Here is a 21,228-nt window from a genome sequence, read left to right on the forward strand (position 1 = left end):
TTCTCAACATGACTACAAAGCAGATTCTCCCGGGAAACCTTTAAAATCCAAATCCGGAGGTGTGGGTCCCACCTAATCAATTCTGTTTCAACTGCTCTAGGACGGGGATATAGTATTATTTAAAAAACAGTATTATTTAAAATCTTTCCAGGTGACTCTAATATGCAGCCATAATTGAGAACCACTGATCTTAGCTAAGAATAACAGCAGCAGGAGCTAGTGCTAGTAAGCACGTATTACGTGTTACTGACTGTTCTAAGAACTTTACATGTTACTAGTTCATTCCCTATCTTACAAGTGAAAAAAACAGGTCCGGTAAGTTGTCCAAAACCACACAGAAGCTAACAGCAGAGCAAGGATTTGATACCAGGCACTCTGGAACCAAAACCTATGCTCTTAATTCACCTATGCATGAATTATACTTATATTCTGTAACTACAAATAAAATGATTAGAAAAAAACAAAAAAATGAGACACTTAACATCCTCCTTAGACACAGTGGAGTGGCATCCTGTCGCAAAAGTACCAACAAGCTTATTTGGAGAGTAAATAAACAAATAAGAATCTTCTCTTCCCAAAAGATTCAAATTTGAGATTTCCACACATAATCCACAAAAATAGTTTCCTACATATCATTCTATATAGTCTAGTTATTTAATGTAAGTATCAAAAATTGCTTCAGTTTTAAAACTCAGGACAGTGATGTATTACATGTACATTTACAAGAAAATTTCCTACCTATTTCAGTTCTGCTAACTCCAATGCCATTAAAAATTCTCAAGTAATTAAAGTGACAAGAGTCAGAATCTTCAATGTCAAAGTCACCAAATTTGATGTGCACTCTCTCCCCCATCTTTACACGGATCTCCCATTCGCAAACGGTGCTGTTGGGATAGGTCTGTGGGTAGTTTATGGACGTGAGGGTTCCACTTTCAGGGCCTAGTACAGTATGTCCACATCCATCACCTTAAAAAAAAAATAAAAGAATAAATTATAGTTACATCTTTAACATTAGAAATAATGATATTTTTGGTGAAAATTTTAAAATATGTATGACAGCTGTTTTATCCCACCAACACTTTCCTTACACACGATAAAAGGGATGGCAGAGTTCTTAGTGTATCTGCTCACAGGAACCAAAAGCAGCCAGATAAGGTCAAAATAATCAATGATTACCCTTATGAGTTCAAAGAGCTTTCTAATTTCAATAAACAGAAGAAAACATAGCTTATCAACAACTTTATATACATAATAAATCTAATCTTTAAAAGAAAATCAAGTCGTAATAATTGTTCAAAGTAAATGTAAACTATACAAATAAAAGTATGTGATCAGCTTCATCCATTCATCACAAATCCTTCTAAAATCTGTGAGTAGAATAATATCTAAAAACACTTTACACGAAATGCAGATTAATGACCATATTATAGTATTTCAAGGCATTCAGTCTTGAAGGCATTAAGCTATTTTTAATAAAATTTAATTTTATATTCTATTGAAATTTGACTTTTTAGTAGTCCCTCTCCAAAAACCTCACTTTTTCCCTATAGAATGAATGGTGAGAAAAAAAATAACAGTTAAATGACTTAGTAAAGATTAGGAAAAATAACCTTCATATCTTGGTAGCAACATTATCTGTTCCAGAATTCCTTCACTGTGGGAACTCAGGGAACTTAATATAGTATTATTTGCATCCTCCTTTTATCATAAAATTCCGTGTTTGAGCACCTAGAAGAGGCATGGAATGTTGAGAAGTTTCAGCTGCTGCTCCAACTGTACCATGCAGCATTCCTTAACGATGGGATTCAAATGAATCTCTTTCTAAAAGGAAGATGAAGACATTGTACTAAAATGATAGTATTTTTTTCCTTCAAAATAGCCATTTAAAATCACCTTTGGAATAGTTCAGTACTTAGCACAAAAAACCTCTATCAAAAAGTGGCAGTGCTGAGTTTTAAAGTCAATATGGATACAGGCAGCTGTAAAAGGATTTTTCTACTATATTATTATTATTATTATTAAGAATAATGCAGTGCTGATACCATTTACTAGAACAGATGAATGAAACCTTTAAAAGCCTGCGAATAAGAAATTAATATAGTACTCAGTAAGTAGTTGCAAAATAGTTATTAACTAGATGTATAAGGAACTGAATATGAACCAATGAAAAAGTAATTTCAAACCAGTCTCAAAACTCACTTCAATAAAGGAAAAACTATTTACCTACTTTATGATGACAACACTTCATATCCTTTCCTGGTCAAGAAATTCTATTCTCAAATCCCTACTAGTATTGTTGGCCCACTTTTAAAGGTCAAAACTAGCAATCTGGTTTCCTAAACAAACTCTATAAGGTTCAGCTTTTGAGCAACACTGAACTTTAGCTATCTCCACACCCACTTTCATACTATACACAAAAACTAGGCACAGCCGCTCAATAATATATAAAGGCACCATGAAATAAACATGTGAATTTGTGATACACCCACTCATCTTCTGCAAATATAGAACTTAAACGTTATACAACTCAGAAGAAAAAAAATTCAAATTTTCCCCAAAACTATGATGCAAATACCTTGAATACCTCTGCTGAATATCATCTAAATTAGAAAAACAGGGATATAAAAACCTTCACTATGAAAATAAACTGTAATATAAATAACTTTTGAATAATATTAAAATTTTTTCTCAGAGAAAAAAACTATCCCCTAAGACAAAGTTTCTAACATTATGAAACTAGCCTGAAACGTTCTCTCACTATTGAAAAGATGAAACTGCTTTCTAGAGTGTTTAAATCTTTGAAAAGTAGCCACTGAACAAATAACTCAAAATATAAATGTATTTTCTTTAGTCAATAGAAACTAAAGCAGCTTTTTAAGTGGCTGGAAGTGCAATAGATTTTAGGAAGCCAAAAATTTCCTATTAACAGCTGAATTCATGACTTCGTAATGGCAGAGTGTCCCATCTAATGTATTCCCCACAGACTATTTAACTTAAGGTTGCCATTTTAAAATGATTTTTACAAAAAGAGTACAAGCAGTGTTAGGAGTAATTTTTAGATGTCTTTATGCTCGTATTTATGTTTCATGGTCATTAAACACACAAAGTGTTTCTTGCCCTTTCCTCCATAAAGTATAATTTCTACAAGTTAACAAAATAAATACTGACTGCTGAAAAACAGGACTTTTGCATGCATGCTGATGAAGAAAACAATTAAAATGGAGCTTTTTTCAGTATCTTGTGAGGGGGAGGGCATGAACAGTCCACAAGTAACGTGCCAAGAATGTTCTAAAATATGTGATGGAACTCAGAGCTTCCTCCCCTAGCAAAAAAGATGATATGCACCAGAAACCAAAGTTAAAAGAAAGTCTCAATCTACGATGACAATAAACAACTTTGAATGTTTCATACTTCCAAGACTACTCAAGAAGTTTAACCTGACAAGACAAATAGATTAGCTGGCCTGGATAAACACCTACCCCTATGGAGAATACATTTAAAATATCCCAGTTTGAAAGGGGAGGCTGGGCTTATACATTATCACTAGGCCAGCAGTTTTCAAATGTTTTTCTCAGCTATTCCAAAGTAAGAAATACATTTTACACTGTGATCCTATACACTCCTGCATATATGATCCCAACCTACTAAAGGGTCCCCACCAGCACTCTGGAAAACACTATACTAAGCATCCTAAGGACGTACTGTTGAATTCTCTAAGAAGACCTTGCGCTCACTTTTACCCTTAAGTTAGAAAATGTGCTTCCAGTTTTTCAATTCTTAAAAGCAAATCCTATTCTGTACCAATACTTAAAATGACAAAGTATTTAAAAGTAAAAGTAAAATCTGGAAAAAAGTCTTTATCAGTTAATCACCTAATACACTTAGACAGTGATGCTCAAATGGCGGAGATGTGGAAGCTCCCACAGGAGCAATTTTACCTCCTACTTGGCAATGTCTGGAGATATTTTGGGTTGGTTGTCACAAGTGAGGGGGTGAGCTGGCACCTGGTGGGTGGAAGCCAGGAATGCTGCTAAACATCCTACACTGTGCACAGGACAGTGCCCCAGAATAAAGAATGACCGATGCTAAATGTCAACAGAACCGAAGTTGAGAAGGCTGACCTAGAGCAAAGTCCAGGACATCTCAGACAGAAGATCTGAGTGAGTTCTTAGCCGAGCTTCCTCTGGCCCGAAGGATGACGCTATTCTGTCCACTGCAGGTACAACCCAAGGAATACTTTCCTCCTACGGTCAGCAGTTATACTAAAGAGTTAGAGTCCCATGTCCCAATTTTTAAAACAAGTAAATGGAAGTTGAAGAAAAGAAAATGTCGTTTTTATTAGTCTACAGCCCTTGAGTAATTTTTTTTCTGGGTCAACACCCCTTAAAAGTAGGGTTTGAAAAAGGGTGCTAATAGTGTCAGGAGTAAGTCTCCAAATTTTCTGCTTAGTTTTGTATGCTGGAAAAAATAATGACTGGTGACCAGGGAACACCACCTACTGTTATTCATTTTCATATGGCAGAATTGACAAAGACAGCATAACTACGATGGGAAAAATAACTTTCAAAATGGTTATCCGAGTACCAATCCATGTACCCTCACCAGTACCTCCAACATCACCAAATCTTTCTCCTTCTCCACCTCCATCAACACCACCATCACTGTCAGCTTCTCCTCCTCCTCCCCTCTAGATGGTCTCCACCACAGTATAACTGACCATAAAGGACAGAAGCCTGTTAAAACAATTTTGAATTTCAGTTTTATTTCAGTGGAGAAGAAACACTGGAATTTGATCTTACTGCTCCTTTGTTTGGCTGCTGATTATCTAGGGGATTACTCATAGAACTTGTGTTCACTTCCTCTGAAGAGGCTAAGGTCAGATGTGTTAAGTCAGATACAAATTTTAGTATCTTTCCAGGAAAAAAAACATATTTTTTTAAACTACTTATCCCTAGAGAAAACAGAACGTTAAACATTTAAATAACAATGAATTAATACAACAAAGAACATATTCTTATTTTAAGCTGCTCTAAACTTCAGATCGAGTGTTTGCTGTTTTTTTAATAAATACATGCTCGTGACACTGATTACCTGTGACACTGCAGCCACCCCCATATTTTAGTCACATTACTAACACATAATATAAATTATCTTAATGATTGACTTGTATTAATATAAATACTGCTTGACTTCTAAAAATACTTTAACAGTACCAAACACAAATGCAGAAACTTGCATAAATATGCCACAAATGTAGAGTAACGTAACTTTTATTACAATCATTATAAACTAAGAACTAAGAACAGTTTTTTTTCCAGTGAGCTTTCAAGGACTTTTTTCATCATTGTCAACAGGTGAGTCTAACTGTACTTCCTCTAAATAAGTGTCATTTCTGTCACATCTTATAATGTATCTGTGAGATCTTATAATAACCGAAAAAAAAAGGCATTTAGAATAGACTCAAAGGATTAACTTGCAAGAATGAATTAATATATCCTATTTCATCCAGCTACAATGAAGATTTTTTTTTTTTTTTAAGATTTTACTTATTTAACAGAGGGAAAGAGAGATCACAAGCAGGCAGGACAGCAGGCAGAGAGAGAGGGGGAAGCAGGCTCCCTGCTGAGCAGAGAGCCCAATGTGGGGCTTGATCCCAGGACCCTGAGAGCATGACCTAAGCTGAAGGCAGAGGCTTAACCCACTGAGCCACCCAGGTGCCCCAACAATGAAGATTTTTTTTTTTAAGATTTTTTTATTTATTTAACAGACAGAGATCACAAGTAGGCAGAGAGGCAGACAGAGAGAGAGGAGGAAGCAGGCCCCCCGCTGAGCAGAGAGCCAGATGTGGGGCTCGATCCCAGGACCCTGGGATCATGACTGAGCTGAAGGCAGAGGCTTTAACCCACTGAGCCACCCAGGTGCCCCAACAATGAAGATTTTTAATGCAGTATTTAGCACTGTGAATTTCTGGACTGAGGTACTATTATCAGTCCCATAAGATTTTTTAAAGTTGCATCACTACAAATCTCAAATAATTCAAAGTACTACTTTAATTTTGCTCATTTTTAAAAAATACTCCATAAGATGGATATGCTCTGAAAGCCTAAAGAAGGTCACTGTGGCAATTTTTAGAAAAAGAAATAGTTCCCAGCTTCATTCTTTTTTAAGCTCAAACTATTCTCTGCATGTGTGGTAATTTACAAAATTGAATTACATAAAGGAATGTGAGATGTATGAATCCTCTTTAACCCCCACCAAACACAGTCCCTACTTAGAACATAGTGGTTAAGCAAGTGAGCTCTGGAGTCACAGAATGAATTTAAATGCCCTATCCACCATTCACTGTGACCTTCAGGAAGTTATTTATCTCTGCTAAACCCCAGCTTTGTAAAATGGGGATACTAACAACTCAAACACATAGGGAAAAAATTAAATGAGATATTATATGAAAACACCTAGTACTGAGTGCCTAGCCTGTAATAACATGTTCGATACTACTACAGTCCTAAAAGACCAGAAAGGCTTTTGCCCATCATATGTAGATACAGGGCATCTGGCCACAACCTAAAGTAACGGAACAATGGTCCAGTGGAAATTTACATTAGCTTTAAGGTTTCAAGTGCACTGTCTCGTGAAAAGTACAAATCTATGAGAAAGTAATTCTCACTCATCTTCTCCCTGATGACCTCTACTTTCAGTAACTCTCTCAGAAGCACAACCTGGAGTTTATTTTTTGCCATTGTTAGAAACACTTCTATCCACCTGTGAAAACTCAAAAACTTTAAAGTCTCAATCTGCTGGTCAGTCTCCTGACCTTTCAAGGGTCTTATACCCACATACTCTCTGTGAATTTGACTTCTTTCCTTTCTCCCCATCTGCTAATCTTGTTCTGGGCTCATGTCTTTCCCTGCCCAGAGTGGACCTCGCGTCCAGTATTAAGTACCTCTTCCTGACACCTTTACTTCCTCGCCACCGTGTCCTTCCTAAGTTTCTGCCTGTCAATCCCTCAACCCTGGATCATATGATTTCTCTTGGCCAAGGAGCTGAGAGCACTACTGAGAAAAAAAAAAAACAAACAAAGTCCAAGGGGGATAGGTGTCATTGGACTGGAACATGGGTTCCAGTCTCAGATGGGCACTCAAAGCCACTCAGTATTCTCTTTCAGTGGTTCTCAGATTTTGCCAACATTAGAATCACCTAAGGGCTAATTAAAGGTTCTCAGGTCCCCCTCTCTATCTCGACAGATTCTAATATACATGTCAGAAAAATTATCTTACACTTGGAAATTGGTTTAAAAAAAAAAAAAAAGGTGAGCAGCACATCTTTTAAATGTCACAGAAGCCAGAAGCTGCCCAAGGATTATAGAGCAAAGTACTTAGTTGGACTTGCTATTTATCGCTGCTTAAGGGTCCCAGTTTTAGTTACATGCTAACATTTAGCTTGTTGTCTGGTAGAAAGGCAGATCACTTTTGTACAGTTGAAAAGATAATCCCAAAGGTTACTGTTTATGACCCTATTGGCCCATCAACCAGCTTCAGCCATCTAATCTAGCAATCATATCCTAAGATAAACTCCTAGTTTCTCAAATGTTCTCTGGACAGGATTTAACATCTTACTGGTTCCCTCATTAATGAATGAATTGAATAAAATCTTTGATATATGTTCATTTTACATTTGTAAGGCAGGTATAATTTTGCCTTTTTTGGAAATTATAATCAGTAAAATAGCTCTACAGTGCAGCCTAGGTTTTATACTTTAACAAATCATCACAAATACTAACAAAAGCAACAAAATACCACAAAAAACTCTTTACACCAGTGTCCCCTAATAGCTACCATCTTCTTGCTCACTTTTCCTTTCTTTTATAGAGAAATTTCTTCTATTCTCCATAACTGACATTTTACTTTGCCTCCTATTCTAAGTCTGAATGCACTGCTATGGGTTGGATCCCTTCCAGAGAGATATGTTTAAGTCCTAATTTCTGGTACCAGTGACTATAATCTTAATTGGAAACAATGTTTTAGCAGATGTCATCAAGTTAAAATGAGGTCATACTGGATTAAGGTGGACCCTGATCCAATGACTGGTGTCCTTATAAAAAGAGGACAGTCTGGATACAGACAAAGGAAGGACACTACGTTAAAGAGGCAGAGGTGGGAATGATGCAAAGGAACTCTGAAGATCAAAACTGCCAAAAGTTAGGAAAAGGCAAGGAAAGATCGCCCCCCCCAGCATCTTCAGACAGAGAGTATGGCCCTGCTGATACCCCAATTTCAGAATTCCAGCTTCCAGAACTATAAGACAGTGAGGTTCTATCATTTTAAGCACCTGAATTTGTGGTAATTTGTTAGGGCAGCCCTAGGGAACACAGACCTACCTCACTGATAAAACTATTCACTAAAGCAACCAGTTTCCAAGCCGCCAAAGTCCAAGGATATTTTTCCATCCTTATCATTTATGACCTTTCTATATTATCTGGCTTTGCTGACCCACCCTTCCCTCCCATGTTCCTTCCTTCCTTTTTATCTTCTCTCCCTCCTTCTTAAAATTCTTCTTCCCTGGCTCAGTTCTCTTTATTTACTTATGTTAGTCACCATACAGTATGTCACTAGTTTTTGATGTAGCGTTCCAAGATTCATTGTTTGCGTATAACACCCAGTGTTCCACGCAGTACATGGCCTCCTTAATACCCATCATCAGGCCAACCCATCCCCTCACCCTCCTCCCCTCTAAAACTGTTTGTTTCCTAGAGTCCATAGTCTCTCATGGTTCATCCCCCACCCCGATTTCTGCCCCCCCTTCATTCTTCCCTTCCTTCTCCTAATGTCCTCCATGCTATTCCTTATGTTCCACAAACAAGTGAAACCATAATTGACTTTCTCTGTTTGACTTATTTCACTTAACATAATCTCCTCCAGTCCCATCCATGTTGATGCAAAAGTTGGGTAGTCATCCTTTCTGATGGCTGAGTAATATTCCATTGTATATAAGGACCATATCTTTATCCATTTGTCTGCTAAAGGGCATCTCAGCTCTTTCCACAGTTTGGCTATTGTGGACATTGCTATGAACACTGGGGTGCATATGGCCCTTCTTTTCACTACATCTTATCTTTGGGGTAAATACTCAGTAGTGCAATTGCTGGGTCACAGGGTAGCTCTATTTTTAATTTTTTTGAGGAACCTCCACACTGTTTTCCAAAGTGGCTATACCAACTTACATTCCCACCAACAGTGTAAGAGGGTTACCCATTCTTCACAACCTCTCCAATATTTGTTGTTTCTTGCGCTGTCAGTTGTTGCCATTCTAAGTGGTGTAATGTGGTACGTCAGTGTGCTTTTGATTTGAATTTCCCTGATGGCTAATGATGATCAACTTTTTCCAAGTGTCTGTTAGCCACTTGTATGTCTTCTTTTAAGAAATGTCTGTTCATGTCTTTTGCCCATTTCTTGACTGGCTTATTTGTTTTTTGAGTGCTAAGTTTAAGAAGTTCTTTATAGATCTTGGATATCAGCCCTTTTTCTGCAGTGTCATCTGCAAATATCTTCTCCCATTCCGTGGGTTGCCTCTTCGTTTTGCTGACTGTTTCCTTTGCTGTTCAGAAGCTTTTTATCTTGATGAAGTCCCAAAAGTTCATTTTCGCTTTTGTTTCCCTTGTCTTTGGAAACATATCTTGAAAAAAGTTGCTGTGGCCATTGTCAAAGAGGTTACTGCCTATGTTCTCCTCTAGGATTTTGATGGATTCCTGTCTCACATCGAGGACTTTCAACCATTTTGAGTTTATCTTTGTATATGGTGTAAGAGAATGGTCAAGTTTCATTCTTCAGTATATAGGTGTCCAATTTTCCCAGCACCATTTATTGAAGAGACTATATTTTACCATTGGATATTTTTTCCTGCTTTGCTGAAGATTAGTTGACCATAGAATTGAGGGTCCACTCCCCCCCCAAAAAAAAAGAAAAAAAAGAGAAGAATTGAGGGTCCATATCTGGGCTCTCTATTCTATTCCACTGATCTATGTGTCTGTTTTTGTGCCAGTACCATGCTATGTTGGTGATCACAGCTTTGGAATATAGCTTGAAATTGGGCAATGTGATGGCCCCAGCTTTTTCTTTTTCAACATTTCCTTGTCAATTTGGGGGGTCTTTTCTGATTTTTAGAATTTTCTGTTCCAGCACTTTGGGAAATTATCTGTTAATGTGAAAATTATCTGTTTAGGATTATCTGTTCCAGCACTTTGAAAAATGCCTTTGGTATTTTGACAAGTATGACACTGAAAGTGTAGATTGCTCTGGGCAGCACAGATATTTTAACAATGTTTATTCTTCTGATCCATGAACATGGAATGTTTTTTCATCTTTTTGTGTCTTCTTCAATTTCTTTCATGAATGTTCTGTAGTCCCTAGAGCATAGATTCTTTACCTCTTTGGTTAGGTTTATTCCAAGGTATCTTATGGTTTTTGGTGCTATTATAAATGGAATCGATTCTCTAATTTCTTTTTTGATAGCTACATTGTTAGTGTATAAGAAAGCAACTGATTTCTGTGCACTGATTTTGTATCCTGCCACACTACCAAACTGCTGTGAGTTCTAGTAATCTGGGGTGGACTCCTTTGGGTTTTCCACATAAAGTATCATGTCATCTGTGAAGAGAGAGCTTAACTTCTTCTTTGCCAATCTGAATACCTTTTATTTCTTACTGTTGTCTGATTGCTGTTGCTAGGACTTCTAGTACTATGTTGAATAATAGTGGCGAGAGTGGGCATACTTGTCGAGCTCCTGATCTCAAGGGAAAGGCTCTCAGCTTTTCCCCATTGAGAATGTTATTTGCTGTGGGGTTTTCAGATGGATTTTATGAAATTGAGGAATATTCCCTCTATCCCTATACTCTGAAGAGTTTTAATCAGGAAAGAATGAAGTATTTTGTCAAATGTTTTTTTCTGCATTGAGAGGGCCATATGGTTCTTCTCTCTCCTCTTATGTGTTCTATCACACTGATTGATTTGCATTGCAGGGATGAATCCCAGTTGGTCGTGGTGGATAATCCCTTTACTTAACTGTTGGGGCCTATTAGCTAGGATCTTGTTGAGAATTTTGGCATCCATATTCACCAAGGACATTGGTCTGAAATTCTCCTTTTTGATGGGGTCTTTGCCTGGTTTGGGATCAAGGTAATGCTGGCCTCACAGAATGAGTCTGGAAGTTTTCCTTCTATTTTTTGAAACAGCTTCAAGAGAATAGGTAGAAGAAATAATTTCTTCTTTGAATGTTTGGTGGAATTCCTCAAGGAATCCATCAGGTACTGGACTCTTGTTTTTGATCACTGCTTCAATCTCGTTACTGGTTATTGGTCTATTCAGGTTATCAATTTCTTCTTGTTTCAGTCTTGGTAGTTTATAGATTTCCAGGAAGGCATCCATTTCTTCCAGGTTGTTGTTGATAATAATATAGTTGTTGATAATAATTTCTGATAACTGTTCTATCTCCTTGGTATTAGTCGTGATCTCTCCCATTTCATTCATTATTTTATTAATTTGGGTCCTTTCTCTTTTCTTTTGGTAAGTCTAGCCAGCGGTTTATCAATCTTATTCTTTCAAAGAACCAGCTTCTATATTCATTGATGTGTTCTACTGTATTTCTGGTTTCTAATTCATTGATCTCTGCTCTTATTTCCCTTCTCATGGGTGTGTTAGGCTTAAGTTGTTGCTGATTCTCCAGTTCTTGAAGGTGTAAAGATAGCATATTCTGAATTTTTCCATTTTTTTGAGTGAGGCTTGGATGGCTATGTATTTCCCCCTTAGAACCACCTTTGCCGTATCCCATAGGTTTTGAACCAATGTGTTTTTATTCTCATTGGTTTCTGTTTAAGTTCTTCTTTGATTTCCTGGTTGACCCAAACATCCTTGAGAAGGATGGTCTTTAGCTTCCAAGTTTTGAATTTTTTAAAAAGATTTTATTTATTTATTCTACAATAAATAGAGAGAGAGCACAAGTAGGCAGAGTGGCAAGAAGAGGGAGAGGGAGAAGCAGGCTCTCTGCTGAACAGGAAGCCCAATGTGGGGCTCGATCCCAGGACCCTGGGAACATGACCTGATGCGAAGGTAGCTGCTTAACCAACTGAGCCACCTAGATGCCTCCCTGCCCCCCAGTGTTTGAATTTCTTCCAAACTCTTTCTTGTGACTGAGTTCCAGTTTCAATGCACTGTGGTCTGAGAATATGCAGAGAATAATCTCAATCTTTTGGTATTGGTTGAGACCTGATTTGTGACCCAGTATGTGGTCTATTCTGGAGAAAGTTCCATGTGTGCTCAAGAAGAATGAGTATTTTGTTGTTTTAGGGTAGAATGTTCTGTATCTATCTATGAGGTCCACCTGGTCCACTGTGTCAAAGCTCTTGTTTCTTTGCTGATTTTCTGCTTAGATGATCTGTCTATTGCTGAGAGTGGAGTATTGAGGTATCCTACTATTAATGTATTATTATCAATATGTCCCTTTATTTTGGTTGGCTTATGTAGTTGGCTTATGTAGTTGGCTGCTCCCATGTTGGAGGCACAGACATGAACAATCCTTAGATTTTCTTGATGGACAGAGCCTTTAAGAATGATATAGTGCCCTTCTGTATCTCTAACTACAGTATTTAGCTCAAAATCTAGTTTGTCTGATATGAGAATTGCTACCCCAAGTTTCTTTTGAGGTCTGTTGGCATGAAAGTTGGTTCTCTAACCCTTCACTTTTAGTCTGGATCTTTATGTTTTATGTTTTATCTTTATGTTTGAAATGAGTCGCATATAGACAGTATATGGATGGGTCCTGTCTTTTTGTCCAATCTGCAACCCTGTGCCCGTTTTATGGTAGCATTTAAGCCATTCACGTTGAGAGGGATCATTGAATGATATGATATTATTGTCATGTTGCCTGTGAAGCCCTTGTTTCTATAGATGGTCTCTTTAAATTTCTATTCTCTATCACTCTTGGCATCTTTCTGTTTTTATAGAACCTTCCTTCATATTTCTTGCAGGGCCAGCTCAGTCACAAATTCTTTCAGTTTCTGCCAGTCATGGAAGCTCTTTCTCTCTCCATCCATGAACATGGACAGCCTTGCTGGATAAAGTATTCTTGGCTGCATGTTCTTCTCATTTAGTACCCTGAATATGTCTTGCCAGCCCTTTCTGGCTTGCCAGGTCTCTGTGGACAGATCTGATGTTAATCTGATGTTCTTCCATCTGTATGTAAGGACTCTCCTGCCCCTAACTGCCCTTAAGATGGTTTCCTTGGTTCTAAGTTTTGTGAGTTTTACTACTACATGCCGGGGTGTTGGTCTGGTCTCCTTGATCTTGGAAGGAGTCCTCTCTGCCTCTAGGATACAAATGCCTGTTTCATTTCCCAGATTAGGGACGTCCTCAGCTAAGATCCGCTCAAATATATCTTCTAGACCCCTTTCTTTCTCCACCCACTCAGGGATCCCAATAATTCTGACACTGGAAGGTTTCATGGCATCATTTATTTCTCTAATGCTGTTTTCATGGATTTTAAGCTGGCTGTTCCAGGCCTCCTCCTGTTTCTTCTTTTCTATCAGTTTGTCTCCTAGATCACTAATTCGATCTTCTGCCTCATTTACCCAGCTGTTAAAGTATCTAGGTTAGATTGGATCTCATTGACAGAACATTTAAGTTCTGCCAAATCAGCTCTCATTTCTGCCTTTAGAGAAGCTATGTTGTTGTCATTACTGGTTTTCTCTATCCTAGCTATTGTCTGCATAACTGTTACCCTGAAGTCTATTCCCAACATCTTGCTTATATCTGTATCCATTAGTTTTGTGGCAGAGGTCACAATCTCTGAATCTTCCCTGTGTTGGGGGTTCCTCCTCTCAGTCATTCTGTTGAGCGGTGGTTGAGGGAATGTATGGAGTCTGTTATCGACCACAACACAAGCAAGATGCACCTGTTTTATAGGGACCTTAAGGTTGTCGGCCCCTTGTTCTTCCAGCCTGTCTTCTGGGGGAGGGGCTGCCACTCAGGCAACTCTGTTTGGGCAGAGTTGCCCTTCCCCCTGGCGGGGGGGGGGGGGGGATGGGCTCAGTGAAAACCGGTTTTTTGGAGCTTTTGTTCTCTGGTGACTTTTCCTGGCAGCTTTCCAAGTCTCTTTTGAGAGTCAGAGCGGAAGTGACCACATCCAAACCTCTGTCTCAGAACAGAGACTGTAGTCTGTTTTTCAGTGAGCTCTCCAGGCCCCACTGTCTTGTTTCTGTCTGTGCTTCTAAAAACTGCAGTCCTGGGTTGTGCATCCCACAACAGCACTCCCAGCCCTCACCTCCAGGTCCAGGCACATCTCTACCCTTTGTGATTTTAAAACCGCCTGCCACCCCCAGTTCACACGCAGGGCCCTAAAATCCTTTGGGGGGCTGCCCTAAAGTCCTTTCCCCACCGCTACCGGTGAGTCTGAGTCCAGTCCCCAGTGGGGGAGGCTTTTGCCTTCCAGCATTGCAAGATCCTGGAGGCTCCCTCCCCCTTCTGTTTATCTCCTCCCTGCAGAATCACAGCTCCCAACTTCATACCTTGAAACCAATCACCAGAGATATTCTATTTGTAGAGATCCAGCTGTATCTTCTTACATCACAGGCTGATTTCATGTGTTCAGAATGGGCTGGTAGCTATCCAGCTCAATTCAGGGACCAGCTGAAAAAGGGCCCCCTACTCCTCGGCCATCTTTGCAACTTCCTCCTCCTTTCCTGGCTAAGTTCTTTGCACTAACTGCAACTTCTCCAGCATCTTTGTGGACTTATCTTCTTAATACTGACTGCTGTTGTTCAGGTCTTCCCCCACTCTGTATTTTACCAGGGATATCTCCCTACTCTGACTTCAGTTACCATGAAGTCTCCACCCTTTCTCCTAATTCTCAAACCTGTCATCTGCTTACATATAAACCACCTCTGTTCACACTGAATCACTCATTCAACAAAAATTTACTGATTACCCAAACAGATTTGATCCCAGCTCTCAAACATTCTAAAAAAGAGAGGTGAGTTCTATATTTAAAAACAGTTAAGAGTGTTAAGGAGATATCCTTGCTTAATATTTAAATCCAAGTGTGTCTGATTCCAAAGTATCTGTTTTTTCACAGTCCACCAAAGTATGAAATAGTGAAGACAAAGCGCTCAGGTTTTTCAGAGTAAGCACAAGCCAAAGCCAAAAAAGGAAAAATCTGACAATTTAAATGATACTTTCAGTAGAGCAGAGACCAGGCTGCAAGGAAATCAGCATTTAACAAGTATTCGCTGTACTCCTGACACCAAGAACAGGTACAGCACGGATGTAGTCTACTCATTAGAAAGTTCATCACTAAAAAAAGCAGAGATATAAGGTACCTAGAAAGCAAACAGCTGAGAAGAAAGATGCACACGAGTCAGTGGTAGTTTGAGGATGACCCCAGGTACGGAGTAAAAAACACCATTCAAATTTAAATTATACTAAAACACAACTTGCATTCCCTGATTAAGCAGTGCTCTGGACAAGTGGAAGAGATGATTTCAGGAAGAAGGAAAAGAGGCAGAAGGCAGTTCTACTGTGCAGGGATGGGAAGCAGGGCACAAGTACAGTTCTACAAAGTGGGACAGTCACACTGTTCCTGCTGAGCAGTAAGCCCCACCAGAGATTTGATTAGTAGTCCTCACTTTGTAGATCTAGTCACAAGGGTCACATGACCTTCTCCAGTAACTTTAAACTACCCAGAATCAGAGAAGACAGAGGGGACTGGCATGTGGGACATTTGGGATCTGTTAAGGACAACGGAAGAGCAAAGAGATGAGGGACCTGGGAGGCTGGGATGCGAAAGTGAACTTAGAGATAGACAAATGGACGGGGTGAAGGCAGAGGAACCTAAGGATGATGTTTTGCTAATTCTTCAGGTACAAACTCCCGTGTGCCCCTCAATGGAAAGTCCTCCAGAATCTTGTTCCCACTGATCTTTCCAGCCTTCATTTTTCATTCGCTTCCTTGGAGACCAGATTACTGAAACTACCTGAACATTCTCCAGGAATTGGAGCTGTCAAAGAAAAAGGAGGCAGTCAACTACTACAGCCACAACCGGGGGAATGCTGGTAATGCCAGAGGTGGCCATTAAATCAGAGTCTGAAAGACAGGACAAAGGAGTGCACCCAATTTGCTGACACTGACTTAGACTGTTACTGTTCTTAAAGACGACCTATCTGACAAGATGGGCACAAACAGTGTTTCCTAAGAAGAAACCATGGCTGTGTGCAGAGGTCTAGAGCAAGGACTCCTCTCACCAAGGCAGCAAAGAAGTCTACCTCCCAGACAGAGGGGAGCTGGAAAACACTAAGCAGAATGTTAGGCCTTGAGCGAGTAGGTAGTAAGTAAGGTTCAACGGGGGCTCTACTCTCAGGAGACTGAAAAGCACCGGCTCGGACTATTAACTGTGGGGTGGTGACAACCAACAATAGCACGAAGGGTGTATAGACACCCAGAGACTAACATCAAATCATGTAGCTGGAGCAGCAGCTTCACTCCAGAAATGGGTTCTTAATTCCTATTTTTTGAATGACATATATCATGCTAAGTATTAGAAATAAGAAAATCAGTCTAAGTGATTTTTCTGCCAGGACAAATAAATATATCCAGTGTGATTACTGAATGAGAACTAACTGAAAAGCCCTGTCTGGAGATAAGCGTGTGGTGATGGTTAAAGAACTCTTTTCCAGGATAATACCCAAGAAGAGTTCTGAAGGAAGATTAGAAGTTTACCACGCAAAGAAAGAAAGACCCCTTTCTCTTTAAGTAGAGAAAATAGCATATATAAAGAAGTCAGCATAGGGAACAAGGCAAAAAAACAAAAACAAAAACAAAAAACCATGAAAGTATACTTTAGAACAGTAAAAAGTAGCTCAGTTTTACACATAAACTACAGATAAAAGTTGAGGGATGCCAGTATGAAATTAAGTCAGGGAGGAAGGGAGAGACCAGAATGCAGGCGGAAAAAATCACATTTATAATATGTAAAGGAGTTCGGATTGTATCGTACAGGTCAAGAGGCTGCCAGCCACACTGCTCCAGGAAGGCAGAACCCCCAGGCTTAAGAACCATGGCCAGCAGCAACCAACCAGCCAATATCTGCCCCCAATTATTAGGCAGGAGCATGCTAGGCACGGGGCTCAAGATGGAAGCAGGAAGCCAGGACCACGGGCTTAGAGTCTTGCTACTCATTGCAAGAGGACAGGCTTTTGCACTCCCAGGCTTTCCTGACTTCTTTCTGTTCTGATGCTGTGCTCTTCCTTCTCAAATATCTGTCTTCCCTGTGGACTACAAACCTACCAATCCTTTAAAGCTCACTCAGTTAAAACACTTTATCAGCAACCACTTTTTTTTTTTTTTAAGATTTTATTTATTTGACAGACAGAGATAGACAGAGAGGCAGGCAGAGAGAGAGGAAGGGAAGCAGGCTCCCTGCTGAGCAGAGAGCCCAATGCGGGGCTCGATCCCAGGACCCTGGGATCATGACCCAAGCCAGAGGCAGAGGCTTTTAACCCACTGAGCCACCCAGGCACCCCATCAGCAACCACTTTACCTCCCACTTCCTATGAGCTCTCCTTTCCTTCAAACCCACAGCAACAGGCAACTTCCCTTGCTTATTTTTCTAAATAATTCAACTTACAGACTATTTCCCCAACTAGACTCTAGGTTCCCTATAGACAATTACAATGTTTCACTCTTCTCTAAATGTCTCAGAACTGTACTGACATATGTGCACACATGCCTGGAGGCTCAGAGTTGGTACTACTTCATGCTGCAAGTTCTTAATGAGAGGAAGATAAAGAGTACCAGCATCTTTTCTTTGATCAACCACAATTTAGTTTTGACTGCACACTTGCATGCAACCAGCTCAACAAAAGCCTTGTAAGAAACTTGGCCCATTCTCAGAAAGCAGCTGAGGGAGCCTGCACCTTGGGGGCTCTTCCCCATTATTCAAGTAGCTAATCAACATTTTTCTCCCAAGTACATATCCTTCAGAGTGCAGGCTGATCTAGAAGATAATGTTTTAGCATACTTTTAAGATCACCCCATTATCCCATCTGTTTCAGTGGAAACTGACACTCATTAAATACTAGTTTATTTGATTATCTGTATTTTCTGTCCTTGTGGATTATATTGATTTAATCTACACAGTGATCTGGGAAATTAGTATTATGTAGGTTTCTAAGCTAATATTTTGAACTGAAATACCTTTTTAAAGATCCCACCCTCGATGAAGAATTTAATCAAATGGACTAAGAAAATGCTGCAGCAGCAATTCCAAACAATAGAGTAATTATTTCATAAATAATGTATTGTGATGAATTTTAACATTTTGAATTTTTCTGCTGTATTTTTAAGTATGCTTGTGTGTCTTAAATTAGGTTACACAATTAATTTCAACACAATATGTCTACAGAACATAACAACATGTCTAAAATTACAACCACGCAAGATTATTATGTAGGTGAATATGGAATAGGAAGAAACATAAAAATCATAAATTGATAGATCGGGGATAGAACTGTGGGTAATCAGCAATTAAGTTTTTGGTTTTGAACAACTATAATTATCTGTGCAATATTTAAACAATAAAGTGGCAAGGCCGTGGTAAGGTTGTAAACTGAATCCATGAGCCACACAAGAAAAACTGCCAAGTTGTCTCACTTCATATTTCAACAACCACATTTCACTATCTCTATGAAGCTTTTCCTAATCCCAATAATTTTATGTCATCATTCTACATCCATTCAACTAATGAAGAAGTTCAAATAGAAACTATTTGCATGTATACAATTAATGTGCAATATTACCACCTGAACTTTCACATCCTAGGTTCATTTTATAAAGTATAATCCTAAACTTAAAACTACCTCTATGTACATGTAGCCTTTCCACATCATACTATAATCTCGTGACTTCTTCTTTTTTTTTCTTAAGATTTTATTTATTCATTTGACAGAGATCACAAGTAGGCACAGAAGTAGGCAGAGAGAGAGGAAGGGAAGCAGGCTCCCCGCTGAGCAGAGAGCCCGACGCGGGGCTCGATCCCAGGACCCTGAGATCATGACCTAAGCCGAAGGCAGAGGCTTTAACCCACTGAGCCACCCAGGTGCCCCTAATCTCGTGATTTCTTTTTGGAAATTAATTCATTTGTCATTTTCATAGCAGCACTGGTACTTTCACTTACACAGATTTCATGATCTTAAGGTTTTTCTGTTTTGTTTTGCTTTTATGTTAGTCTTCTAGAATGAAGCTCAGATGTTTAGATAGAATTATTAAACATCTCCAGTGGGAAATCGTATTTCCTCTTTGCTTGTAACATACGGAAAGCTACCTAAAATGATGAACCAAAATTTTACAATTAATTTTTCATTTACAAGTTTTAAAAATGTGGATTTTAAATCTAGTCATTAGCACATGCGGAATTTATGTTATATATCTAATTCTCACTGGGCAACATTAGTCAGAAATACAGCAGAAAAAGGATGCTTTGATTTTTGCCTCTGAACAAAACTACATGTAAGAGGCCTAATGTTTTATCAAACCAAGAAAAGACAACTGAAAATTCTAAATTAACGTAAAGTCGGTATTAGAAATAATTAAAAATACTTATTACTGAGGGAGATTTGTTCATTTCTGATAATTCACAAATATTGCTAAAAACTATTTATCTGCATCACAACCAAATAAAGCCATTACTTGACAGAAAAGAATTTTCCCGCACACATTAATTCTGACCTCATTGTGAAATTGAACGATTAAGAATGAACTTGACTTGTTTCATAGATGAGTAAATAAAAATCAATACCTTCACAAATATTTCACATTACTAGGCATAAACAAGTCAGTTTTAATAAACTGTAAAAATTAATTCCCTGATATAATTATATCAGGGGATTAATTATAATTATATAATTACATATAATTCTATAATTACATATAATTCTATAATTTATAATTAATTATAAAAATTAATTCCCTGATTTGAATGTGATACCACATTCAAATAATCTAACCCAGAAAGTAGTAGCAAAGTCCTCCAGAACATGAACTAGGAAGCTGAGCTCCTGAGATGAAGGGATACAAATTTCTAGTCAAAATGTAAATCAGGGACACAGAAACATTCATAGTAGACTTTCAACTTCCTATTAAATACATTTATTACAGTAGCAAAGATGCAATCAGCATGATAAATTTGACCAGTTTAAGTTTTTCAGACGTGTTACAGAAAAAAAATGCTTTCAACAATAAAAAGATTTCGAAGATGAACTCAACATCAAATTTAGTGGGTTAAGCCTCTGCCTTCAGCTCAGGTCATGATCCTAGGGTCCTGGGATCAAGCCTCACATCCAGCTCTCTGCTCAGCAGGGAGCCTGGTTCCCCCTCTCTCTCTGCCTGCCTCTCTGCCTACTTGTGATCTGTCAAATAAATAAATAAAAATATTTTTTAAAAAATTAGAACTTAAAAATACAACAATGGAAGCTGTATCTAAAACACCATCATTGTACAATTATATGTGAGGAAATATAATCTATAAGTAAATGAAATAATATTGTTTAAAATACATCTCTGTTGTGAAAGGCTGACAAATTTTCAGACCAATGATAAATTTTATTCCAAGCCAAATGAAAAGAGAAATCACTCTGTCAGCAGAAAATCTGCTCAGGAATAGCTACGTATATAGCACTACAGCTGACTCTTGAACAAGGCAGGGGTTAAGGGTGCTAACCTCCCCGTGCATAGTCAAAAATCCATCTGTAACTCTCTCCAGGAGCTTACTGCTGACCAGAAAACTGACCAGGTAAGTCAACTGACCTACAGGTAAGTCAATTGACATGTACTCTTTACGTTACTGGTATTATGTACTGTATTCTTATAATAAGACCTAACTTTTTCAATATTTAAAAATATTTCTTGGCTATGCAGTTCCTCTGTGAATTTTTTCAAATTGTTGTAAATCTCCAAAAAATCTTCTAATATGTTTATTAGAAAAAAAATTGGCAGCTATCCGTGCAGTTCAAACCTGTGTTGTTCAAGGGTCAACTGGAACTGGAATGAGAGTAACATCTGCTACTTTACAATGATGTCTGAAAGATTTTTAAAAATTCCCGAAGTATAGTTCTCTACAACATATACATTAAATGCACTTCTACCTAGACTGGCTAAAGAAAGGAAAACCTAAATATCACAAAACATTTTT

The 21,228-nt window shown here is 38.5% G+C and overlaps 1 protein-coding gene across 1 annotated transcript in view; it reads right to left on the bottom strand.

Annotated features, from left to right (window-relative positions):
• DCBLD2 (discoidin, CUB and LCCL domain containing 2) overlaps positions 1 to 21,228 on the bottom strand; it is a gene marked incomplete at its 5' end in the record, with an annotated part of 100,586 nt that overhangs the window by 76,760 nt on the left and 2,598 nt on the right. Inside the window, one exon of the mRNA XM_080797993.1 lies at positions 739 to 966. Coding sequence (XP_080654119.1) covers positions 739 to 966 — 228 coding nt within the window. The remainder of the gene's footprint in view (positions 1 to 738; positions 967 to 21,228) is intronic.

This window comes from Martes martes, assembly GCF_963455335.1.
Source record: "Martes martes genome assembly, chromosome: 1".
NCBI classification, from domain to species: Eukaryota; Metazoa; Chordata; class Mammalia; order Carnivora; family Mustelidae; genus Martes; species Martes martes.